The sequence below is a fragment of the Leptosomus discolor genome, chromosome 10 (genome assembly GCF_034619465.1).
Source record: "Leptosomus discolor isolate bLepDis1 chromosome 10, bLepDis1.hap2, whole genome shotgun sequence".
In the NCBI taxonomy this organism is placed as follows: domain Eukaryota; kingdom Metazoa; phylum Chordata; class Aves; order Leptosomiformes; family Leptosomidae; genus Leptosomus; species Leptosomus discolor.
In genome coordinates, this window is record NC_141400.1 from 13190505 (window position 1) to 13218404 (window position 27900).

The 27900-nt window shown below is 41.7% G+C and overlaps 1 protein-coding gene across 1 annotated transcript in view; it reads right to left on the minus strand.

The window, feature by feature from the left end:
- Nucleotides 1-3333: 3333 nt before the first annotated feature.
- Nucleotides 3334-27900, minus strand: part of SGCD (sarcoglycan delta) — a 131308-nt gene continuing 106741 nt past the window's right edge. The window contains exons 6-7 of the mRNA XM_086470940.1: nt 5186-5309; nt 3334-3507 (exon numbers count right to left, since the gene is read on the minus strand). Of these exons, the coding sequence (XP_086327066.1) occupies nt 3334-3507; nt 5186-5309 (298 nt within the window). The remainder of the gene's footprint in view (nt 3508-5185; nt 5310-27900) is intronic.

A 27900-nucleotide genomic window follows, 5' to 3' on the forward strand; every position in this document is an offset into this window, starting at 1 on the left:
CCTGTTTGCTTGGGTTTGCCACTCACTGAACAGCAGGGGACTAATCATGAGGCCAAGACAAGCACAGGCAGCATCATCCAAATCGCTGTCTTAAAACCTAAGTTCTGCTCAAATGATTTACAGCTCTCTATATGGGGTCAATCTTTCCAGCAACAATTCCTCGTCTTGGAAACATAACGTTTATTTAATTTATGCTTTTTAAGATGGAAACATGATTGTAAAATATATTGAAGCAATCAGAACTCCTTTGCGTAGACACAATTAAGGTACGCTTTGTTCACCTCAGAGAAGCGTCTGCAGTAATGGCATGGATGCGGAAGGTCATTCCCTAACAGCTCCCCCATAGAAACACATACCAAAATAAATGGCTGAATGTCCTTAAGCAGTTTCAGGGCCTTCATGATATGAGAAGGTGATAACCTAAACCAAGAGCCCAGCTGAGAAGACCAGCCACTCAAAGTTGATTTGTTGGGGTGGAAACCCTCATCAGAGCAGCCAGAGGTAGCACAGGGATGAGGACTGAGCCACCGGCTTCGTGGGAGCACGTCATGGAAATCAGGATGCAGCATCCCTACTGGGTCAGAACCTGCATTCAGCCCTGCCTTTCTCACCAACGTTAATACTCTCAGGGATGGGAAAGTTAATGCGACTCATTTCTGTACAGGGTAATGGCTTTAAACTGCAAGACAGTAGATTTAGATGAGATGTAAGGAAGAATTTTTTTTACCATGGGGGTGGTGAGGCACCAGAACAGGTTGCCCACAGAAGCTGTGGCTGCCCCCTCCCTGGCAATGTTCAAGGCCAGGTTGGATGAGACTTTGAGCAACCTGATCTAGTGGAAGGTGTCACTGCCCATGGGAGGGGGGTTGGAACTGGACGGTTTTTACGGTCCCTTCCAGTCCAAACCATTCTGTGATTCTATGATACTCTTCCTACAGCACATGTCTTCACAACTGCTCACATGGGATTTGTTTATGAATTGGGCCATGCTTGCTATAACATTTGTGATTGATATTAAATGAAACAGTGAAAAAAATTCTACAGTAAATGTAGGACTATGATCGGGACTTCAGTTGTGGTCCCAGAGGTAACGTACACAGTATTTTGCTATATTTAACATGGTTAAAAAAAAGTCTGTATCACACTAGGTGCCCCTACAGTCTTAATGCATTTCATTAATATCTGTTTTAAGTTGCACAACCAGTTCCCAAGACAACCTCCTGTCCCTCCCCCCAAATAAACTAGTTTTAATAACAAGATAAATATGATGTGCTTCTCCTTGCTGAGTGCATTGACTTAAGGCATAGGCACAATTCCCCTCTTTGAACAGAGATGGTATAGTCCTGTGTCCCAATACAATTGTTATCCTGGGTGACCCTTTGCATTCAAATGTTGACTCAAGACATAATAATTAGAGGAATCATTCATTAACAAACAGTTTGAATTCATTAATTAGTCAGAAAGCATTACTGAAATAAAAGTAGATCATTCAATCCTTTTTCAGGAAAAAGTTTTATGGGTGTGCTGCTTTGTTAGGCAGCACCACACCTAATCTAAACTCTACAGAAATCTTTCCTTTGAGTTCAGGCAGTTTTGGATTAAGCCAGAATTGTTCATTTAAAAAAAAATAATTGAACCCTGGTACTCTCCAGACCACAAGAAAATACGTGGAAATCTGTTAAAAAAGGAATGGGCTAAATTATTTCTAAAGATTTCTGTCAGCTACATTTTATCTTGAAGACTGCTTGAAGAACACCAGCTTTGCTTAGATATCACTAGGGATGGGCACAGATCTGTCTTATTTGCACATGGGGTAATATTTTCAAAAGGATCTCAGTGGCTTAGAAACCTTGCTGTCCTCGTGAGATTTCCTGAAACTTGGATACTTTTGCAATAATTACTATATTTGTTTTTTCAAGGATTTTTATATGCATGTGGATAAAATTATGGGTCAGAACTCAGTGATCTGGGCTCTTCTCATAATTTTTCTAAGTTTGAACAGTGGAAGTAATGCTACCAAATCAGATTTTGTGTTCTATCCTGCCTGTAAATGACTCCTAGACTTTAAAATAAGGAAAAATGCAACCATGAAAAGATTCAACCACAGAGTTTTTGGGGCTCAAATTCTAGAGGAACCAGCATCCAAAGCCTTTGGTTTCCAGTAATCTGGGTTTGTCACAAACTTTATAAATCCTTAAAAAAGCCTGCTTTGTTGCCAGCATCTCTGATATTTGCAGTCTCCACCAAATCTAAGTGACCTTGAACTGTATATCCTGAAAAGAAAGATGACAAAAATTCTGGCATAGCATCTACATTACACACCTAATTTCTACAAATTTCTCAGTTTCTATGGGTAGAACAGGTAATTTTCTCTGTTTCTATAGGTATTGATAGGCAATGTCCAAATCTTAAATCTTCACACCAAATCTTTTCAAAATTAAAGGTTCTAATGAAGAGTGTATAGGGTGATCCGGGACACCCGTTAACTAAGGAGGTTCAGGATTTTCCTATTTAGTCCAACTTTCACAGTTTTTTTCCTCCCAAGAACTAAATGCAATGCCAGTTTTGTTAGCACAGAGATGACTTTAGGTTAGGGTTAGAGCTGATGTGTCACATCTGAATAGCACAAGGCATCCTTGGCCATGCCCAGGCAAGTCTCAAACCCCTTCAGAGAAATACATGATTATTCCATCAAGAAGATTGAGACTTTTGTACTAGCCAAGTGCAATCCATCTCTCCCAACAGGGAGCCATGCTTCAGGTGAAAATTAAAGAGCGTAAATGAACCTCAGGTATTATGGATCACTCTAGGTGATCACTACAGCACTGATCAGGGATATTTTGTTGGTGGGTTTTTTTTCATGTCACTGATTTAATGGTGCAAAAATAATCAGAGATGCTTCCTTTCTCTTTGTGTGTTCATAGGTCTACATTGGTTCCAGAGTCTTGCCCAGCCAGCAATCCCAATTCTCTGAGAACATGGTCAAAAACAGGGGGTGATCATTAGACTATATTAATACAGAAGGGTCCAAGGGAGCATCAAATCTAATTCAGCAAATTATACCAGTAAATTTTGGTGTGGGAAAGAGAAATGCTACACAAATGTAACAGGGTCACCCTGGGATTCCTTGTACTGAAACATCATTTTACACAGAGGATATATATATTTTATATATATATATTTTTATATATATTCACACACACGCGCGCGCGCACACACAAAAAAAGTCTTTGATAGGCTTTCTGTGTTCTAGTAAAAATAGTTGGCAGCTGCAATCTGTGAGACTAGAACTGGCTTTTGTGCTGCCTGCGATGCCCCACTGCAAATTGTCTCTCAAAGGCAGACGCTTGTATTTATCTGGCAGGTCGAGCTAGTGCCTGCCTGAGACAGAAATAACCTCCCATTGGGACACACACAGAGCTCGTAGATTTTTTGCCTGGACCCTGCAGAAGAGGAAGATCCTTGAGGCAAGTTAGGTAGTTTGATTTTTGCAGAATTCAACGTTATCTGAAGTTGGAGGTGGAGAGAGAGAGAAAGAGAGAGACAATTAGTGGAGACCTGTTATTTTTGATCTTGTGTTTAAAGAAGCTTCCTTTGGACAACTCAGTTGCTACAAAAACTGGATAAGCAAGTCTATTAAGACGGGGAAGTCTAACACAAATCTGGGTAGGAATATTATCTGCCTTTACCATGAGCCATCTAAGACCCCCAGTTTGTTTCGACTAATCTACCCACTGTGTTTTCTTGTCTCGTAGCTTCCTGGGGCAACTCTGTGTTTGGGTTACCCCCACCAGAGGTACCCCAGTGCTAGGTGGGGAGTCCATATGGTTCACATCCACACGACGACTCTGCTCCTCCACTGGGACTTCTTGCACTGTGATCCCATTGCCAGTTACACTTGCAGGCTCACAGCACTGCCTTTTATGTATATTTTTTGCATATGTGTTACAGTTGTATGTACATTAAAAATAACTTATATGCTGTAACAGACGTGAATTTTTCCTTATAAAGCAGAACATAAAAGCGAAAATGTGGCAGCTCTTAGACACATGACAGCTACAGGAGAGTGCTCTACCATCACTGAGAAGAGCACAGTGCAATAACCTGCACACCAGAATATTACAGGGCAACTGACAGTATTTTCTCTTATCTTACAATTACAGTAAGAGTCTCCAGTTTTAGTATCCAGCCATCTAATCTTCTGAAAGAGATAGGTCAATATATGCATTTTAAAAGCAATTTAGTATTAAAAACATTAAGGCAACTGCTTGCAGTAGTGAAATGCCTTGGATTTCAATTTTAGTATACTAGGTAGGTGTTTATTTTGTGGTTTTGAGAGTTTTTTATTAACACCCGTGGTCTGGCTTTGGAATGTCTTAAAATGCAAATGTTGAGAAATATCAGGAATTGGAAAAAAAATCCTATTCCATTTATTACACCTGACACTAAGATAGGAAAAGATTAGCTTATGTTGGAGCCCTATTGCCGGGAGGTTTGTGTTCAATGGGAAGATCCTCCTGCTGACGTTCTCGGTTGGTTCCCCAGTGGGAGGTCCTCAGCCACATCCTTTGGTGTCTTCCAACATTGTGGCAGGAGGAGGGGATGAGAACCACATGCCCATGTATTTTTGAGACACCAGAAGAGGCTTAACTCAACACTTATTTTACTTTTGTTCTGTGTTATCAGTTTTAGTTATTCTGTCTTCCGCTTTGGAAGTTTCCCCAGGGCAACAACCTGTCTCTTAATGTTCCCTTTCTTTCCAAAACGAAAACATCAGCTACAAAAGCTTTCAGATCAATACTGGTGAATTAAACTCTTCTTATAGAAAAATGTATAATAAAGATTTAATTATGCTAGACAAGTAAATCTTGTTTTAAAGTGACAAGGAAACAAAGAATTTAGGAGCACTGTGTATTTTACAGCCGCATAAATCTGCTTGAACAACAGATGCTATTATCCAAGCACTTTAAAAATAATGAATCAGCCTTTGCCACAGAGTGAGGCTCGTTTGCATATGACATGTTTAATCACTGGTAGCAGAAACTAAGCTAGGAAGGCCTGCTTCAGCAGTGCTTTCACACCAGTGTTTCAAATGGAGTGGCTCAGTGACTCAGAAGGCTGCAAAACTGCAGGAGATCTGTGGCTTGGTTTATTTTTACTGCAGGGCTTGACGTCCTACGTTTACCTCTCCATCTTTGGATTCCAGCCTGAGCTCTGTCCTGCATGTGGCTTTCAAGCTGCCAGCCTCGGCGTTGATCTCGATGCCTTTTGGAGCCTCCATCACCAGTGCGCGTGTAGGCGACTCCAGTCTGTAAAAGAAAGCGGAGTTACAGAGCTCGGTGGGTTGAATATTCATGCTTAATCTCAGGCTGTTGTCTTGCACAGTCTGACTGCCCATTGCACGGCACCTTAGGACCTGCTGACATTCAGATCCATGCCCGGTTTACTCAGTGGAAAGAATTCATGGACAGTGTGGTAAAACACATGACAATTCCAGTCTGCTAACATTTCACATCAGCTTTGCTGTGCCGTAAATGCTGGGACAAGATGCTAGGTGCAAGAGCTTCCCCCATGATCAATTTGCTCATATGCAAGACGTGAGGTTTGGAAGGGTTTAAGGGCATAACAAAATCAATAAAAGGCTGAAGACGCCAAAATTCCTGGTCTCCACTCCTATGCTCACATCTCACTGCCCACAGCCAGACTCCCTTGCGCAGTGCTTCGACCTCTCCTAACCATGGATACACCACACAGGGGTCTGACAACCCTGTTATGGCACTGTCCCAACCAGAGGGGAGGGGTAGTAGCCAAACCTTTTGGTTCAGGCAATTAGCATTAATGCTGTAAGATGTAGAAGTTCAAGGTTCAGTCTTCGTTGCTGATTGTCTGTTCATAGGTCTTGTATTATACTTGTCTCTTCTTTATAGTACTGTCTCTTATTAATTTCTGTATTGAAAATTATAATAAAATACATTTTTCCCTCTTTGAGAATAACCTCTTAGTTGATTTTATCACCATTTATTTACTGTACCATCACAAAATCTAGACAACGATCTCCCCAGGTGAAGGAGGCAGGCAGACTGGAACAGAAGCTCCTCTGCTTAGACTGCTTTGGGCAGGCAGCACTGACAAAACCGAAGCACAAGGCAGCACACAACCACTGAGCTTCCTTGGGCAGCTTTTAGGATTTGCTTGCATTACTGCAGTGGCACTTCAGCTGTTTCTCTGCTCTTCATATATAATCATCTGTAAAAGTAAGTGTACTCTTAAATGGACTCCTGCTGGTACTGAGACAACATTATGGGAGACTGAGGGAATTCAGCTGTATTTATTGCAGCCAACAGTTCAATAAAGCAAAGGCACAGTTCCCTCTGCGTGGCACTTTCCGAGTTATGACTTTCTCTCTTGTTGGTGTCTTCATATTGCTGCTTTTTGAACACCTTTCCCTCAAGACCGCAAAATCATCTGTAATTTCCTGGCTGACTCAACCAAATCTAAATTTTGGGGAAGAACTGAGGCATACACAGCTCAAGGAATGAGCATGGTCTCATGGTTAGCAGCCTCTGCACAGTCTTTCTGAGCTGCTTTTCGTTTGCTCTCTGCAGGGAAGCTACATCTTACATAAACCTTCTTCTGATCCCTCCATTGGTATTACCCCTTGGCTGGTTTCTGTACAGGGAACCTAAGGTTAAGACTGCTGCTACTCACTTTTTTTTCTCTGATTGAATTGCAGATTGCATGGTGAAGAAAAAGCTTGCAAAGAATGATTGACATTAAATAGTGCTACCTGGGACATGATTTCCTCTGACCTTCCAATTCCAATAACTGCCTTTCCAATATCTGTTAGAATTTCTTTATGGTAAAAATAGCCACAGCACACAGCCTTAGGGCTCTGGCACATGCACTCTGGTGGCTTTCATTACAGTGGCTTAACACACTGTCTGCCCCACATTTTTCCCTGGAGATTTCTGCCCAGGTATACAGTCTGCTCTCCTCCTTGGTGATGCAGCTCACAAGCTGTTATCTACCCCAAAAAATGAAGGACACTCTGCTTGCACCAAGCTCCCAGGATGTGAGCTGCAGTAGCTGGGATGCGGGCACATACTCCCTCCTCCTGCCTCTGCTCCAGAGGCAGGATCTTCTGGAGCAGAAGCAGAGAGCTGAGGCCAGTAATATCTTAAGTCACTGTAGCTAAATTCACCAGAGGATGTGTCCAAACCCAAGACAGCTGAGCTAATCTGAGGATAAAATAATTCCTAAGAACCATGGCCAGGTGACTCTAGCTCTCTGGCATCTTAGTGGCTCTTCAATTTCTTTGATGTCTTGGCTGTCTCAATGTATTTGTTCACCTGTTAATCTTGTAGCTCTTCTTCCCATTGAGAAATAGATCTTGTAAGTGCAAAACAGTGTTCAGACACCACAGTGCAAATGCCCTCATTTGCTGCAGCAGCAGCTCTCAATTCCTGCTCTGTACTGGAGTAGCCTCCCAGTCCCACACCACTGCTTTACGGGAGAGTGCAGAGAGTTGGGAAACTGGCGAATGTCTTTCCATGGTGGGGGGGATGAAGAGGGACCTTCTTCTTGCGTATCTTCCCCTGTGTACACAGGTCCCCGTAACATCAAACTGAGTTAAATTCATGCTTTGAACAAGCTACCAAGTACCTGGGAGTCTATTAGATAGCAGTGTCCTAAAGTTTTATTCTCTTTTCATATCTGACAAAGTGACTCCCTCCTCCACCCAACAAAAACCTACAGGCAGGATAACAGCGTCTTACAAACACTGATGAAAACCCATGCAATTAGACACATCTTAATCCCTGCAGAGCTTCTTGGCTCATGGAGGCACAAAGGACCCTCTTGAGCAACTACTGATAGTCCATGCTGTGACGTGGGACAAGCACACAACGCTGGGGCTTTTCTGCTGCTCTGTAACCCACCCCAGTCCCTGCAGCACCACATGTTTTTTAAAGTTAGCTGAGCTGACCCCCACTCTGTCATCCTAAATCACTAGCTCAGACAGTTGTAATCTTGCTGACATGCTAAATTAACCAAAACCCATCCCTTTAATGTTAAAAATATCATTTTGAAGCCCTGTGGGGTTTTTTTTAGAACCTTAAAACTATGGAAATGAGTGCAAGTACTGTAACAACAAAGTGCAGCTCTTCCGATGATGAGAAACTTGGGCTTGCAGCCCATATGGTTTTGTACCTGTGCTGTGGATTTGGAGTGCGACTCCTCTCCCTTACATGTTTGATATTGGTGTAACTCTATCTGTTTGCATGGGACTTTTGTCCCAATTTATGCTACTGTAAACAAGGACAGAAAGGTCTTAATAAAATTTTCCTTGGCATTTGAGGGGCATATGATTGTAAAGGATTTAATTTGATTATTTTCTGATATCCTGAATGAATCCCTGAGCCACCTGTCTTTAAACCAGGAGCTGAAAAATCTATGCAAAGCCAGAGAAAGCAGCTGAGGAGTTTATGCTCAAGGGGTTTCAGTAATGTTTACTGAATACTTTCATTTGAAGCAAGTGTTTAAGAAACACTCTGCTATTAAACCTAATTCTATCTTCCAGAGCAGAACCAATTTGGGGACTAATAATGAAAGAAAATGATTTAGCAATGAACAGATAATTTGTTCAAAATCAACATTTGTTTTCCAGTGTGATACTCTGGAGCTTTCAGTAGGATTCACATCTCGCAGTTAGGTGTAAGCCCATGCTTATAGCCATAGCAGTAGGCTCGAAAGGTGGCTGCATGAATATAGATTGTTTCATTATTTGTTCCTGCTCTTGAATTTTCCATCCCAGCAATTGGCACATAAGCCCTTTTTATTGACCAAGGGTGCTGCTTATTTTTGCTCCTATATTTCCGGGACCAGATTCCAACCTCTCTCATAGAGCTGGGCAAGGAGGTTAAATTCACTGCAACCCACAGAGTTATAGCTTGCTGAATTCAGGACTGAGATAAGATGCTGCCATAGAATTGCTCCTGTCCGACTCATGTAGTAGGTGGATGAAGGGACAGTCTCCTGTCTGGGTGACTATCCACAACATGGGAACCTCTCCTACAGATCCCAGGGTGTCATGTAAGTCCAAAATTTTAAAAGAAAAGACACAAACAACAGGATTTTAAGAACTATCAAAATACCCAGGTTCCACTTACTACAATGGGTGTTAGGTACTTTTGAAAATCCCATTGAGCACCTAAATGCCATAACAAATCTGACCCTTAATCTCAGTTCTTAGTTCTGCAACAGAGGTAATAGCACTTCCCAACTCCACAGGGAGGATGAAAAGATAAATATATTAGTGGTTGTGAAGCGGTTACATACTGTAATAACTGAGGCCAGGTAAGTACCACAGCCAAAGATAGATGGCTGGCAGATGGATAACTGATCTTTCCAAAGCTGCAATATTAGGCTCTTACCTTCATCAAAAATACTGTTAGTCTTGTTCCTCCCACTGAGCACACTCGGCCTGCATATCAATGTGTGAGATGATGTATGCAGGGGAAGCCTTTCTTCAGCTTACCATGCTTAATGGACAGTGCTAAATGTGCCTCTTAAGCCCTTTTACTCAAACCTATCACCGAAGCATCTCACATTTTAAAGAGAGGTGATGGCATGCGTGCATCTCGCAGTGAACCCCTCTTCTTCTATCGCTGGAAATTCTGTGCTCCTGGGAATCAATAAGGGAGCAAAATTTTTCAGTGCCATCCCTGCTTTGCTTTGAAAACTTCAGCAATAATTTATGGGAGGTCAGCATATGAGTTTGTATTGTGGTTTCAAGTGAAAGTCATTCTCTTGGAAAGATCATTGCTTACCCAGATTTCTAGTTTTCATTTCCTTCATCATACACCATCCCATTAATCACTCCAGAACCATGGATTATATTTCCTTCTTGTCCCCCTCCTCACCCCCTCCAGGATAACGTGTCATTTTGCTTACTACTATGAACAGCCTTTTGAATTTGAGGACAAGAGAGGATATTACAGATGTGAAGGCAGTACCACCAGCAGCTATGGGCTGCTGCTGAGCTTCCAATAAAGTGGACATAATTACCTTAAAAAAATAAATTTTAGTGTAAACAGTTTAGGGGGAAAAATATTTGCCAGGGTCCAGCACTGATGCAAACAGGACTTGCAATTTGTGGCTGGTACCAAAGGCTGCAGCACAGTAGAGGGATGATCCTCAACACGTGAAAGGAGTTAACGTGAGCTGGGGACATATTGCTGCGACTTTTAAATTTTTTTAAAAATTTTTCTTTTAACAAAGAATGGCCTCAAGTGTCAGAATTCCTTGTCCCCAACAGGGGAATTTTCTGTGTAGGGCACAAACTTTGCTTGCAGTGTGGAAATGGAAAAAGAAGTTTACTCTCAGGAGGTGAGGAACATATGATGTAGCAGTGTGGTAACATGAGCTAATTTAATTTTGCTTAGAAACCTCTGGACTGAGAATACAGCATGTATTACTGCAGCTGTAGCCCATTATTTCTAATGACTCTAATTATTTCTTATGGTATCCATCTGACCGGCTATAAGATTTCACATTGAGCATAAAATTAGTCAATGTTACCACTGTGCCTGCTTACCTCTCACACAATTGGTAAATTATGCTAGCAAGTAAACGTAGAGCTCCATCAATTTGCCAGTAATGAAACAGTATCTCAGGCTGAAATTTGTTTTCAGTTTTAACTCCCTTGTTTCAATGAAATCAATGGGACGACCCTTTCCCAGAGACTTGTACTTCTGAGTCCATTATTTGTGCGTTATCTTACATATATATCTATTCATAGAAGAAAACACAACACTTTTCTCCCTATTAACTGGAAGTTATCTAGCTTTTACTGAATTGCAAAGAAACTATTTTTAGTTTCTGTTTCTAGAATGCTTTTAAAATTTTTTATTTGTCTTATCTTTGCTTGTATTGGAACAGAAGTTTAGGAGGAGGAACAATTGGTTGGGTCTGGCTCACTTAGTGAAAACCTCAACTGATAATAAGTTCAAGCAAAGTCTTGTCATCTCCCAAAGACCAAAAGGCTCTGCCCTGAGCTCTACCCTTTGTCACTAGATTTCCCTCCTACTGGAAGATACTGCCATTTCATGAGAACAAAATAAGCTAAAATATGGCAACAACAGAGAGCTTAATACAAAACAGGAAAGAGAAAAAACGGGATCTGGCCTCAGTACATCATTGTTAGAGGTTAAAATTAAAAGGGGAAAATGCACAATGTCTTTTTCCAAGATACCATGATTTTGACAAAGTATGATGTACATGGCACAGTACAAAAGCAGCAAATACTCAGAGCTTCCAGAAGAGATCATCACTAACAAGAAAATACGTATCCCTGTTATATATTGCCTAGCATTGACATAAATCTTGTTTTCAATTACATTTTAATGAAGCACACCAATTACTGTTTGAATAGGGACATCTGATTACAGTCTCAATCAACAGAAATAAATCCTGCTTATGGGAGTTTCCAGGGTATTTTCTTTACGAACATTAATTACAGAAGTAAACAAGGATATATTATTATCATGTCATCCAATTGTAAATCCTGCCTATCACTGTAAATACTGTTTAGTTTGAGAGCATGTATCACCATATAGTTTCCAGTGTTTATACTGCAAACCTACTAAGTGACAATTCCAGTGCAGCCATACTCTGAAACAGATTTTTATGGCTGATGGTCCAAAGCCTCATGTAATTCCTAATATGATCTAGTGGACAATGAATGAAAATTCCTTCAGCCATCATCCACAAACCATGGTTACTTCCTATGGAAATTGCAGTTAAAACCTGTCAGAGGCCTGACAGGAGCAGAGGTTTAATGATGCTTTATTGGAAATTACGGTTTTCTAATTGAGATAGAGATAAGCCTAGTTCAAATGGCAAGGGGTGTAACAACTTTGCTTCTCTGTATTTGGGCAACACAGATGATAAAGAGATTTTGTACAAAGCTGAGTCAAGAAAAAAAGGAATTCAGGAAATAATATGAATTATCCTTGTGCTTAATGTTGTTCATAAGCTTTAATATTTCCTTGGCTAGGGAATCTAGTAAACACGCTGCATGAATAGTCCTGCTTAGACTCTGCAAGTGCTGCAGTCCCTGATGGATGAACGAGTGAGTGTGTGTGTGTATGTGAGTGTGTGAGTACCTGTGTGCTTGCTCCATCCTCCCTTCCTGGAGCGCTGCAGCAATCAAGTCCTGACCATTTCTGCCTGCTTCAGTTCTGCTAATTCAATCTCAGGCTAATGCCTTAAATCTCATTTTACAACTCTCTTTTTTTTCCCTCTTTCTTTTTTGCTTTCCTTTAAAAATAGAGCTCTGCAACACACAAAAAAAGTGCCTGATCACAAGAAGTGTAATAAATCTGCTGCTGGTTTTGCTAACTTCACCTTAGCACCAAATGAACCAGTTTATATATTTTTCACCTAGTTTGGGCTACAAAACTTAGTGAACTTTTCCTAAACAGAGTCCATGCTAAAACAATATTCTTCTGACCATATAAAGGAATTATCTCAATATCTCTTCAGAGACTAAAATTCCAGGACGAGGGCTAATTGAGTAACAGGAGAGGACTGAAACCATTACGAAGCAAGTCAAAGTCAGCATTAGGAAGATGCTCAGTTAATATTCAAAGATTTGAATGGATCTAGACAAATGAGGAACCAGAGGAATTTGTAGGTATGGTCCTGGCTTGCAGCACTAAGCAGGTGAGAACGAGCTTTCATTTTCCTCTGAAAAAAATGTCATTCCTCAGCAAGAGGAAAAGTTTGAACATGCAGTTCCTCCCAGCACACTGCAAATCTCCTGTTGTAGTCTTCCAGTACGCTTTGCACTAGCTGAGGCTTATTCAGAGCTCTAAAAAGCAGTAAAACTAGAAAAATATGGACAAGTCAAAATACAATTGTAAAATTCTTTGCTACAGCATGGGAATTGCTAAAGGAGATGTAATTATGCGAAGTTTTCCTAAATGTTTTAGGGTTTGTTTGTTTTTTTTTTTTTTTTTGACTTTTAAAATAATTTCTGGAATGGTTTACAAGAAGCCAAATATGACATTTAGAAGACAAAAACTGAGATCAAACAGAAGATATCAAATTAATCTAGGGAGAAAAATGTACTTTGTAATACTACAGAGATCTAGTTTCATTATGAACTGGAGAAGTGGTGAAGCATAGAGATTGTCAAAGAAAAGAGTATGAGATTAATGTTTAAAGAACTGGAGGTATGGCTGAGAAAATTAAAATAATCTCTATAATTAAAAATCTCTGTTGTTTATAAATCAAGGAAGGAAATTATCATAGAAATTGTGAGATAGTTGAGAATGATGTGTAGTAAATACAGATGTGGTTTAAGAAAACAACATGTTTAAGTGGCCAGGGAAGGGATTTGGGGATGCAAAATGAATTATTCCTACTTTAAGAGTAGAGATGACTGCAACTTCACTCCCCTCACCCGGTGGGTTGTGAGCAGATAGGTCTTGCTCTGAATCCCTATTGTACCTGACAGACCCCAGCAGAGAGCTGTCTGCAGGATTACCTCTGTCCTGCCGTGCTCAATCTTTCAGTTTTAATTGATAAGCTGGAACATCCAGAGTTATTAGTGTGTCACGTGGTGGGAAACCTCCACGTAACAGCGTCTGGCTGTGGCCAGAAGAAGATGCTGAGTGGCCAGAGGCCACATCCTGAGCAGGCACACTGCCACCTTGCACCGCTTGGCAGAGGTCTTATCAGCTGAGAGGGTGGGTGTGATTAATAAAACGATAGCAATTGTAGTGGGACTGAGAACATTCAGCCCATAGAGTATAGCCTTGTATGTTAATATAATCTCTGCCAGGAGCCAGCCATATGAGACACTATGAAATATAGGAGTAGAGAGTCAGCTCTGGCTGGAGGAAAATCACAGCACAGATGTCTCTGTCCTGGAATGATTTTAGGAAGAAGTTCTTTACTGTGAGGGTGGTGAGGCACTGGAGCAGGTTGCCCAGAGAAGCTGTGGCTGCCCCCTCCCTGGCAGTGCTCAAGGCCAGGCTGGATGGGGCTGGGAGCAACCTGGTCTGGTGGGAGGTGTCCCTGTCCATGGCGGGGGGGGGTGGTGGTGGTGGTGGTGGTGAAACTGGATGATCTTCAAGCTCCCTTGCAACCCAAACCGTTCTGTTTCTATGATCAGAAGTGGGATAGTAAATGACATTATTCCAGAGGAGGCTGAGCTCTGACTAAGCCATAGCGCTGCTACTGCTGCCGCTGGCTGGAACTTAAGAGCCTACAATTATTTTTATTACAAAAACCTCACCACCAAATGTCTCTTGTTACAAGTTACGTAGTCTGGGTCAAAACTGGTCAAGTAACTGTCTGAAAATTCCATTGTGGCTGTGTGTGCTAACCAGAGGGCTTGGAGCTGCAGCATGGCCATACCTCTGCTCCCGCTGACCACAGCTTCCCCACTCTCCCAGCATGGTAAAGTAACAGACTCCATACGTTAGATATGCCCAATCTACTGCCTAAACCACCTTTGGTTTTGCTTGTCTGATACACCTTATTACGTAACTTATTGCAATAGAATAAAACAAATTGAAACAAAATAAAACCCTCCACCTGTTGGGTGCGTTAATAAGCATGCTCATTTCACTCACGGAGAAAAATAATTACTTTTTTATGTTACCATAATTGCCTAAACCACAAATACATTTTTCAGAAACAAAGGTTGGGCTGGTGTAAGTTTCTAATTACAGGTTGAAAGCTTCTAATTACAAGGCATAAATTGGAAGAAATCTTTTCAACCAGAATTACAGAAGAGGCTGCTAAGATTGGGTATTATCTTGACGTACTGTCACCAAGCCAGGCAGGAGAAAAAGAAATAGAAACAAAGCATTGCAGCACTTCATCGGGGCCACTGACACCACTTGCTACCTGATGTCTAACAAAGCGCTGCCATCAGGCACACGGAGGAGATGAACACATCACAAATGAGGTCTGTGGGGCCACCAAATTTCATAGCAACCCTGAGCCATTAGAGTGGCGAGAGGGACAGCTATACTGTAGCCTGGAGGTAACAGATGAGGCTTAAATGGGCTTTTTCCTGGAGTTTATACTGGGTTTTAAATGGTGGCAGGAGGATAAAAGCCACCTGAGTTGGCCTAAAATTATAAAACCCGATGGTACTCGAGTCAGCTAAAACTTGCTAGATTAACTCATAAAATATTTGTAAACATAGACATTATACAGTGCTCTACTTTGGGGTGACTTTCATGTGCAGTCAGTGGTTGACTCCTGGGTCAACTTGGGCCAACTTTCCACTACTTTCATGGTTTGCTCTTCTGCTCTACTTTGGAAGAAGGCAGCAAGATGCAAATTTTTTATCTTATTCTTCTGTTTTTCGGGGTGTTAAATAATCCTGCTGAGTAGACCAGCGTCTCATCACTGACAAAGAAATCACTTTCTTGTGATAACCCAACGTACTCAAATGAGAGGATTACTGGCAGGGGTGCAGTGCTATGCAAATATTGCAGTCATTATCATCAGTACTTTGCATGCAGTCTTCTATCTCAGAACTGCTTTACAAAGAGAAATGTGGATCTAGATTTCCCTTTTTAAATTCTTTTTGAAGTCTGTCTGTCATGGGAATTTTACCTACCATTTGGTCAGACATACAGGAAAAGAGTCAGATAGGATAAAATCTCATGTTGATAGGGCACAGGTTCAACCTACAGTGCTTTCTGCAGGGATGATTTACTTTTTCTCTTCTCAGATAATTTATTCTATTCCTTCTAAAAACATTGGATTTCATAGTAAATCACTTGCAATGAAAAATAAAGAGATACCAAAACTAAAAAGGACTTGAAATACTAAAATAAAAAACCTGCTGGAAATAAAGGTGTGTCTGTATGCATCATATACTTGGTGGTGATACCCTTTGGAAACATGTACACTCTTGCCTAAGTGGATTTGAAGAGCTTATTTTGCCTGACAAATTGGCTACGACCTGATGGTGATTTCTGAAAACCCATTTATAGACCTTCAGACACTCATACTCCTGTGGCATATCCATTCATTGTACAGTCAATTTATAATGATTCCACCAAATTAAATCTTTATTAACAAACTTATTGACTCTGGCTTTGACTTTTTGTCCCCCCTTTTAATTAACTGCAGTAATGAGACAAGCAACAACTGACCAAACATTTTGTTTAAAACCTGCAGTTTATTTCGAGCAGCTTCACGAAGAATGAAGGCTGAATTGCTATTTGCTAAATGTCAATTTTCACACTCTGTTGAACCTTTTCTGAAGCCTGTCAGCCACAAATCTGTAGTCATTTCCCCCCTCTGATGAGAGCTATATAGAATATATAACAGGTTTTCAGTTACTTTTCATTTTTATGCAGAAGATGTACCATTTGCTGTCCCCAGTATACTTCACAAAATGGTAAATACGCATAAATTTTAAGTCTAAAGGGATGCATATGCCAAAGTTGTGGCCTTTTTCACAGTCAACCAGCAATACAATTGTATGTCTACATGCATAAGGCCACAGAAATGATCCAAACTCCTCAAATCCAGCCCATTATTACGCAATGATACTGCACCCTCCTCTTTAAAAATATGCTGGGCTCCTGCTCGGAGTTAGGGAGGTGTTTCACCCTCCAGACCAACAAGTCACAGCCTTGCTCCCTGATTAGAGGTGCAGTTCCTATTTCCAGCTTCAATTCCCTGTCCTGCAGACTGGCAGACACAAAGCAGCCTCACTTAATCACAAGCATGCACACACTGCTTTGTACAAGCAACTATTACCATGCACAGAGAGTAGGACTTAGTTCCAGTGAGAAGAAACACTTTTTACAGGGCTAAAGCCACTGGCAATCACTAAATTTGACCTAACCTTTTGCACGCTTATTACTACTTGCTCAAGCTGGGATGGCAAAAAGCAATGACAAAAGATGTTGTCTAGGCCAGGATACTACCACTGAAAAGGGTTATAATCACAGAATCATAAAACAGTTTGGGTTGGAAGGGACCCTAAAGATCATCTAGTTCCAACTCGCTGCCATGGGCAGGGACATCTTCCACTAGACCAGGTTGCTCCAAGCCCCATTCAGCCTGGCCTTGAACAGGGAGGGGGCAGCCACAGCTTCTCTGGGCAGTCTGTGCCAGTGTCTCACCATCCTCATTGTGAAGAACTTCTTTCTAATATCTAATCTAAATCTCCCCTCTTTCAGTTTGAAATCATCACCCCTCATCCTATCCCCACCCTCCCTGATCAAGGGTCCCTCCCCACCTTTCCTGCAGCCCCCTTTCAGCACTGGAAAGCTGCTTTAAGGTCTCCCTGGAGCCTTCTCTTCTCCAGGCTCAACAACCCCAACTCTCTCAGTCTGTTGTTATAAGGGAGGTGCTCCAGCCCCATGATCATCTTTGTGGTCCTCCTCTGGATCAGCTCAAGCAGGTCCAGACACCCAGTGTCTAGTCTGATTTTTGGCATAAACCAGCCTGGAAGTCAGTTGCTCATTCCTGTATCAAACCTAGCTGAACTGAAACCTGCCTTTTAACAAACAGCAAAGTTTTAGTAAGTATCCACTGATGTAAGATTCCTCTACATCCCTCCTTTATAGCACTGCTTCATAAGCTATTTTGACGATTTGGAAAATTTTCCTGTGTACGACTTACCATGTGCAATAAAGAATACAAATAAGTGAAAAATTAACACATCTTCCCTGGAGGAACGCCAAGACAAAGCCAAGGAATGGGCAAGGCTGCTGAGAACAGAGAGAGGGGCCCAGTGCTCCTTAGTGTAACTGGTTGCCATTTTGGCACTAAGCAGTTTGGCAAGGCAATGGGAGGGATGGGGAGTATTTGAAGAAGCTAGTCTCAAAGCTCTTTGATAGCCTAGAAGTGAAAATCTTAAAGCTATTTGAGATTTCCAACTAATTTCTTGCTTTCAAACATGCAAAGAAAAATAGATTGGGAAATGGTGCAGAGAAGAAAATAGAGGGATAGTGTAGGTGGGAGGAGGAAGGAATGGAGCAGAGAAAGAGATCAGGAAACAAAAAAAGAAACGAACTTGCTGAAAAAGAGAGTGCATAGATGTCTCCAAAGGGACTACTTCAATTCTGGGAATAGGATGTTTTGCAAATTCTTAGCGTCAATTTATCTTCAACTAAAAATGAAACTGTTTTCTGTTTACCTTTTGCATATAATCACTTCTGAGTAAAACATGTTTTAAAGTACAGTTTGGCAATCTTTCAAGACAGATATGCTAGATGATATTTTTCTCAACTAAAAGAGAGGCTGAGCCTGGTGGTGGCAATTCAGTGTGTACTGGGAGATGACCATATTGGCCTGAACTCACCTCTGCGTAGGGCAGCTACATCCCTGTCGTGCTCCACCTGGAACTGGTGGGAACTGGGAGCTACGAAGCGCTGCTGCTCACTGGTGCTTGTCTCAAGAAGCTGTGATCCCTTCTCTTGTCTCTGCTTATGCCATTTGGTATGTGCCACTGTGCTATCACCGGCACCCATGCTGCAGGTTGTTGACCTTGTTTGTTTTAACGCATAGAAATCTGTTCTCCAGCTCCTTGGGTCAACCACAGCAAAATAACGTTCGACATTTCTTGACTTCCATGAGGTTCCTTCCATCTTTCCTCGGGCAAGTCTGCATTTTGACTGTAATAACCTCCCTTATGTGACTTTTTAGCAGATAACAAAGAGACAATTACAGCTTCTAATGGAAGAGGTCAAATGGAGGCAAAGTGAAATGGATGAAAAAAAAATGAACTGATGTCAGAAAAGCCTCTGTCCCACTCAGTGGCGTAACCACTTCCTAGAACAGGTTTTTAGCTGGGAATTTAATTTCATTTTATTCTATTTTATTTTGATTTTAAAAAGAGAGGCAAGCAGGTAGGATGACTAGCTTTGTGGTTGAAGCCCTGGAATTCAATCTCCATCCCTGTGATGAACTGCCTTTGTGACCATGTGCAAGCATATTCAGTGCTCCCTGGGTTTACTGCAGTATAGCAGCAGTGGTGATGGCTCAGCACAGCACCAGAGGAGTAATTCTCCCCAAGACAGCAAAGTGATACAGGCAACTCTTTGCTGCTGTTTTCTCCTAGCACACAAGCCAACTCATCTAAAACTTTCTCACAGCAGACTGCCACCTCCTCTGCGAAGCATGGCCCTGAGCCATTACCTCCACAAGGAACTTCACCAGATTGTGTGGTGGGAATGCTCCTAGGGACACAGAGGTAGCCCCACTGACTTCCCAACTATTGCCTTTAAAAGAAGTCAATAGAGTTACCTTGGGAACATAACATGGGAAGAGAAATTGGACCTTAAAAACAACCTTAATTCTTCCTTTGCATGCCCAAACAAAATAATAATAATGAAGAAACATTGGAAGAGAAAAAAATAATTGTGGTTATTTTACAATCAAAGCTGCAAGGTATAATTTTTCTTCCTGGAATTCCTTGCTTTTTCTGAATTGCCTGCACCCTGACGGTATCTATCAGCAGTCATGTTAACTCTATATATTGTTTGGTAGGTAGCAGGAAGGAAAATAAAACAGACAAAAACTTAACTCTCTTTAGGTTACTCCAGTGCATGTGGAATCTGGACAATTTTCTGTGAGTGGCTACCACTGTTAAAACCTTCCCAGTGAAAACTACTATCATGGTCTTCATCTGTGTCAGTAACCAAAGCCAGGATTGAGCCAGGCAGGGTGGGAGTTAGGGTATGTTTCTTTCCTCGTTTTTAAAATGCTGGTGTGTTTCTGTTCTTTGAAGCAAAAGGTATGAGAGATGTTTTGATTTCTACCATTTGAAGCTGCCACTCTTCCAGGTTTCCAATTGTCACCTGCTCCCCATAGATAGAGAAGTGCTAAGTGCTAAGGCTGGCCTGTCACACCCCTAGCATGGGGAACACCAAAATTCAGCATTCCTTGTAACACTTCCATGTCCCAGCAGCCAGGAGTGGTTAATTCCAGTTCCAGAATAGCGAATCCAGTCCTCACCTTGTGGTCCCAAGGAAATGAGGACATTTGTGTCATGTTCACACACCTTGCTGAGGAGCCATGTTCAGCACTGGACTTTCCAGTCTAAACCAGTACCACTACCTACTTGCTAATGTTATCCAATATCACTGCTGGGATAAAACACTGGAATGAGTCAACCTAACAGATCACTTGTTTTGACACTGAATATCAAGCCTGCCATATAGAGTGCAGAGAAATCTATGTATCTATATCAAAGAAATATAGTAGAAAATTTTCTTCAGAGAAATTTCCTTAGTAGGGAGGAGGCATGTGAAGCTGGTTACCTCCTGTATTCCCTTTCCAAGATGTGTAAGTAATGTTCTCAATGTTAATGACCCACGGATTTTCCCAATGTTTCCTTTCATTTTTCGCGATCAACGTTGCCCAGATATCAAAACACAACTTTTTAGTTGGATACAAACATTCACCAAGACTTGCCTGTGATTTAGGAAGGTGAAGAACCAACAACCCCAAAGCCATGGCAGTACATAGAATCGTAGTACAGTTTCGGTTGGAAGACACCTTCAAGATCATTGAGTCCAATCTTTGTCCTAGCTCTACCAACACCACTCAACCGTGTCCATAAGTACATCTACCCATCTCTTAAATACCTCCAGGGATGGTGACTCCACCACCACCCTGGGCAGGCTGTTCCAATGCCTGACAACCCTTTCGGTAAAAAAATTATTCCTAATATCCATCCTGAACCTCCCCTGGTGCAGCTTAAGGCCATTTCCCCTTGTTCTATCGCTTGTTACTAGGGAGGAGAGACCGACACCCACCTCGCTACAACCTCCTTTCAGGTAGTAGTAGAGAGCGATAAGATCTCCCCTCAGCCTTCTCTTCTCCGGGCTAAACAGCCCCAGATTCCTCAGCCGCTCCTCATATGAGACATGCTCCAAGTCCTTTACTAACTTGGTAGCCCACCTGTGTACTCCCTCCAGCACCTCAACATGCTTCGTGTAGAGAGGGGCCCAAAACTGGACACAGCACTCAAGGTGCGACCTCACCAAAGCCGAGTACAGGGGAATGATCACCTCCCTGCTCCTGCTGACAACACTATTCCTGATACAGGCCAGGATGCCATTGGCCTTCCTGGCCACCTGATCACACTGCTGGATCATGTTCAGCCGGCTGTCAATCAACTACATTAACACACCAGGGTTTCATACTGTAAACCCAAAGCTTCAAAATGGGAACTTTGGTGGTTTTGGAGCTGCTGTTCCAAGAGACATTCTCATGTCCATGCAACATCCCAGCATTCCAGTTTATTGTGGCAGTGGATATTTTTTTTTCAAAGCAATTTAGAAGTGGATGAGAGACAGTAGGAGTCAACCTGGGCTTTCTCCTGCTTCAGCCCCTGCACCGCCACGTACCACCAGAAAGGTAATTTCAGCATGCTGTGCCTGGTCTCCTTTTTCTTTTCTCGTTTACTCAGGACATGGTAAGTGCAAGGACTCTCTCTTTCACTGCCTATGCAGAATTATGCACGGTAAGAACTCATTTCATCTACAGTATTTAGAAACTAATCCTATGTAAGAAAATATTAAACATGCTCTGGTTACCCAAACTCAATTAGCTGTGAATTGGAAGGGAAAATATTTAAAATAACAGGACCATTAGAAAAGACTGGACAATTGTAAAGGTATTTACATGCCTGCTGGCCTGTTTTTAAAATTCTGGTGTTGCATCTTCCTGTGCCCACTGCATTTGAAGGAGGGAACAGTATATTATCTTCATGTAGTATCTGCTCCTGGATCTTCTGGTCTAAATGATTTTCATTCTTACATAACATACCACATTAACACTCAAGGGAAGGAACCTATTTCATCCCTGGACTCAATAAAACACAGACAATGGGGTCATGAGTCCCACCACACAGGTCTCTCAATAGAACCTGCCTCTGGTGTAAACAGGAGGGAGAGGAAGAGAGCTGCCTCTTACAAAACTTGGAAGCTGGCAAAGAATTACCTTTCTATCCCTCAGATATCATTAAGTTCAATGCAGTTCTTCCCTCTATCTTACTGCAATGATTCCCACAGTCCTCTTGTTTCCTGTGTCCTGCTATAGATGAAATCAGAAGGTATAAACAATATTTGCCGTTACCTTAAAAATGAACATTTACAATTTTTAGTTTATAGGTGATGACAGTAACCCAGGGCAAAACCACTGAAAACACACAACCTCCCACACCAGCATAAACATACTCTGCCACTTCAAAGTGTTCAAGTGACTCCATCGCAGCAGCTTTTGTGGTGGATGACGTAGGACCTGCCTTCCCACAGCCTGCAGAGAGCCGAGCTCCTCCAGCGGGAATGCCTGCAGGGGCTGCAGGGCACGGCCGGCTCTGGCAGGGAGGATGAGCCAAACCTGCGGCCAGGTTTTATCCAGTGATGCTGACTACACTCCTAGTATGCTTCTGCAGATGACAGTATACAGAGTATCTTTATCTCCTCGAAAGGATATCTTTTATAAAGCAGTCACATCCTGACAGTCATGCTCCTTTAACTTTACTGCTCTAGTTAGAGATATAATGTGGGGAGAGCTTAAAGAGATATAACTGGACAGGCCTGTTTTAATTGCTCCCACTAGACCTGTGCTCTGTGACCTTGGACATCTACAGAGCCATAAATATGAGCTTTGATTGCTGTTCCCATAGTGACTGGCAGGAAGAACACACTGGCGGGTGGACTAGGACCGCTTCAAGCAGGCAAGCAGCAACTGGAAATGATTAAGTTCAGAAGCTCCTGGGACACTAATGTCACTGCAGGCCAGCCAACCTGGAAGATAAACATCGCTGGGCACTGTGAAAATGATTTTTCTATTTGCTTTCCACTGAGACAGTGAAGTACCCTACACTATAGGCACTGAGCTTGGCAAATGAGACCGTGAGTTCTTCTGAGGCAAATTGACCAGTCCTTTCTGCTGCTGGAGATGTCAAAGCTACTAGCAGGGCCTGTCACATTTGTGCTGCGCACATTTATTGTTGAGGAACATGAATACCTGCTCTTGAGCTCAGTTAGACCTGCAGAGCAGGCATGGCTGATGCACAGAGAACATTTGTACATGGAGCAACACACAACGTGGGAGGCTAAATCCCATGCAAAGTTGTCAGTTACCCCAGCTGTCCCTCTTCCAGCGCCAAAGCCAGCACAGTTATTTCTATAGTGCTCTGCATTGTGCACTGGGGGCTGTCACAGGGTTTGGTGTGGAAATGGGTGACCTTTGGCATCCCATTCCAAAAGGGTAAGGACCTGGTGGATGCACACGGGGAGAGGAATGCAGCTTGTCCTGTGACTGTGACATCCTGCTCTTGCTCTCACTGCGCTCTGTGCTGTGAATACAGAAATAGAACTCAAATAGCTCTAAATGCTCCTATTTCAATACAAGAAATGGTAGGGTTTCAGGAAAAAGTAAAGGCACATGCTGGTGGCCTGAGTATATATAAAAGAAGCTCAGGAATATTTATATTAGCAGAGTGCACAGCAGGAAAAGCTGAGCTGTGCTAAAGGCAAAGCTGCCAGACTATTTCTGAGTGACTTGCTCAATAGCACGGCATGGTGTGCTCACTGGCTGCCCATCCACACGCAGCGTCATTAACTCCCCAATGATCAGGGCCTTACACATCACAGACGAATGGAATTTACACATGGTCAAATCTAGCATTGTCCATAGATCACTCAAAGTTATAACCCTCAAAACCACAACAGCTTCACTGTATCCATCAGTATTAAGGTTTGGAATAGAAAATAGTTGTTTGACCATCCAGGATAAAATTGCTCAGATGGAAAGTAACACTGAATTTATCTGTCTATATTCTTTGTACACTATGCAAAGTCTCCAATACATATATACTAAACTTTTCAGATTTTAATGCCAAAAGAAACCAGAGAAGCCAATAAGAGACATCACTTCTCCCTCACTACATGTAGCACTTCTACACATACACATAGGTCTGTTAAAAAAACATGGTAATTCTGACATGTTTTGAAGTCAGGATTACACGGTCCTTTGTAAGAAGTTTAGCGGCATGCCACAGGGAGACACCGTACTATTCTCATGCAATAACTGATCATTCTGGTCTCTTCTCTATAGCTCTAGCCTTTCACTGAAAGTAAATCCCATCATTTTTCAAGTAGTTGAGTCAGATTTGCAAAGTCTGCACATTCCAATAGTGACCACAAGCACTTAAAGCATCAGCTATTTTTTTTGTAAGTTTGGTTCTTCTTTTTTTTTTTTTTTCTTTAACCATATAGGAAATGCCAAAATTGTCCAACATTCTTTTTGAAAATGACCAGCTTGTGACTCCCTGATATTTACAAAGTATGGACCATCATACTCTGAAAAATCAAGCATTATAAAAAATTAATCTCTCAGGTGCTCAAATGTCTCATGTCACTTTTGGAAATATTGACTAATAATAATTATTGCCTGCTCTGCTTCACTGTTAATCTCTTTCAGAATGTGCACTTCTTGAACTGTAAAAAATGACACTTTTAAGAAGAATTTTCATTTTTTCTGACTGGAGCAAACCATATGGAGAGGGGCTGATGGGTCCTGATGGATAACACATATACTAGCAGCTTCCCAGAATATTTATCTCTGAAAAGAAGGGCGCTCTGCAGAAGTGGCCTGGATAGCTCCATAAATCAATGCCACACCATTAATTCCTGACAGCTACTAAAAATTAAGAGATGGTCAATTTTAAGGATTGGTCCTACAAAATTTTTGCAATTGTTCTTTCATGAGAGCCATAATCTCCTTTTGGGGAGCAAGAGAACCACTATATGTAAATATTCAGTGGCTCTGCTGAAATTTCAGCCTAGCTCTTGGAGGCTAATTTTGCTATTCATCCCTCTAAGTAAAAGCATTGCCAAAGATGTAGCTTTTGTTTTGTTTTTTTCCTTCTGGAAATTCAAACCAAAAAAAGCATTTCATTTGTTGTAGAATTGTTCAGTCCCAATGGCGGGTTAACCAGTGCTGTAACCTACCATAGCCTGGACTAGGAAAGCCAGAGACAAAGAAAATTGTATGTGCTTTGCTTCACTTAGAAACAGAGAACTGGCATCCAGCTAGAGGAAAGCTTCCTCAAAAAGATGATTATGAAACCAACACTTGCTTTGGTATCACACAGGCATTTTGACATGCTGCATGAGTCTGAGAAACACTTTTATGGTGTATCTGAGCACCTTTGCCTGCAGAACTCCCATTGCATTGACACCGATTTCCCTTTCAGTTCATAAGGTATGACGCAACATCATTGAAAATGTGCATGTATTTATTAGAGGTTACAGCATAAAATACGCAGGCACCTTGAAATATATTTCAGACTGTGACAGCAAGCAGAGTGACTGACTATATGTCAGAATTTTATGATGAACTCTAAAGTGTCTTCATTTATGTGGCAGCATCCTTTTTTTCAAAGGCATCTTTTATTGCTTGATTTATTCTTTCTATCTGTAACTAACCCCTAGACTTACAGATTTAGACTCCTGGTGTGATGTTGCTTGAATGCCATGCACCTCAGAGCTTTGCATAATGTTCTGACAAAGTCATTGCTTGGTCCTCTCTCACTGTTCAAAACAATGCCAACGGATGGCGATATTAAATGACACCCCACTGCTCAACTGAGAACCCATAAGATCAATATATTTAGTGGGTGTTTCAGAAAATTTGTCACATGCTAAGCGGGAAAGAGCATGAAAGGACTAGGAGAGATTTAGTGTTCCGTTTTCCAATCTCTTTAGCAGTATTGTCCTTGATGTTTTCAGTAAGACCTTTTTTTCCAAAGAATTAGGCATGAACTGACGGTGGGGATGAGGAACTAAGCCCAAGTGAGTGACAAATAACTCTCTTCTTGATACAATCAGTTTGATCCCATATAGCAAAAACTGTTTATGGAAGCATGCAGAGCATAGATGGGCCAAGTCCCACACTAAGGCAGCTACCAGATCCCAGGGCTGAATTCAGGACCCGGACTGTTTCCAGGTGTGCAGCTCATGCAGAAACGCGTACAATGTGTTTATAAAAAGACCTCATTGACTTGAAGTGAATTATACAGAATCCATGAAGGGACATAGTGCGCTGTGTAAGGCCATCATCACCTCATGCCTTCATGGGAACCTTTTTTGAACAAAGGCAAAGCATTGCCTAGAGGATTTAGCCTACTACACCAAAACCGCATCGTTAATCCTGCATTGCCGAAGTTTCTGTACTTCAAAAAGTGAATTAAGCCAATGCCTGCAGTGTGATATACACCTAAAGTTTTGGATTTTGCGAGGAGCAGAGATGCATTGGCCAAGTCTGGCACCGTACGGTTGGGACTGGCTTTTTGCACTGTGCTCCCAGCACAGTTCCTTCTGCCCCAGGGGAATAAGAATTGATTATCTGGTACTGGGAGGTTTGGAGGCTTTAGATAGAAATGAACAGCAATTACAAAGGACTTAATTTTTGTACCCTAAAAGGCTCTGTCAGAAATGTCGTTTGTAATTAATTAGAATTGTATAAACCAGATAAAACCTGTTACAGTTTTTAACCCAGGCAACTCTGAGTTTCAACTGCTGGCTGGAAGCTCAGGACCTTTTGACAAGCTTCTCTGTGCCTTCCAGGTGATCCTTCTGGCGGCACTTGAGTTTCCAAAATGAAATTCTTCAGGTTTATAAAAAAGCTTCCATCTTTAAACAGAGCTCCTCAGCTGATTCCAGTAAGATATCCTGTTTTTCTAAAGAGACTTTTATTGCTATATGAATTTATTACAAACCATTTCACATGCACACATTTTCAATCATACCTTGTGGGTCGTAAGAGAGAGAATTTAATTTTGGAAACCTTAGGAAGCAATAATAATCTTTAACCTCTGGCATTGCACGAGAAGATACTGCGTATTTTCTATCAAAATGAACAGCTCTAATAACCTTCTATTAAATCCATTTATATTTATTACTCCTTCATTAAAGTTAAGACACCAAATCCTTAATAAAAAAAAATAAATTGACATTTTACTTTACTTCTTTCTCTGTCTTTTAAAATGTTAATACCTAAGGAAGTGGACAGGACATAACATATTTTTATCACTGCCGCACAGTTCAGCACTAGCCGCTGAACACCCTTTGTGTCTTGCTTTTTGCCCTTATTATATCAAATATAAGCAGATTTTCACTGAGTTCACTGGCAGGGAACATCTCCTTACAGCAGCACATCTCCTCATTATCCAGCCCTCTCAGCTGTTCTCAAACATACCAGGAGGCCATTTCTCCTCGGCTTTACAACCTCTTTTATGATTCTTGATGGCCTAAGTTTGGGGCTTTTTTGGTTTACTTTCTTGCTTGATTCCCCTGTGTCGCTTTATAACACGTCCTCAGCCAGCCTTCCCTCAACCGTCCTTAATGACATGAAACTAGGTAGGGGGAAGGAAGGTGTTTTTCTTTTTGTATTGTGAAAAGCAGGAGATAACTCATGAACCAAGGTCTCAACATGAGAAACAGAGAGTTGCAGCTGAGTTTCAGCTGGCAAAACAACTGCTAGGAGGGTCCCAAGAGCCCGACATCCATCTGTGTTAGCCTAACCTGGGAGAAAGCTCCTCTCCTTCTGTGACTACTGCCCACACCCTGGGACATTTGCTCCTCCTCTCTGGAGAACTGAGCTGTATTTCTGAATATGTTTTTCAGGTTTTCTTGGAGCCACTCACCTGCTTTTTGGCTATTAGTGTGTTGCAATCACATTTCTGCTTCGTCACCTCCTGAATGGCCCCGAAGCCACATACTTCTAAGTTTGGCTGCTTCTATCCAAGAAGACAATGTCCTTGTGCAGCCGAAGTGAAACATGGTGTTATTTTACTAGCCAGCAAAGCCTTGGATATGTATTGAGGTATGTGTT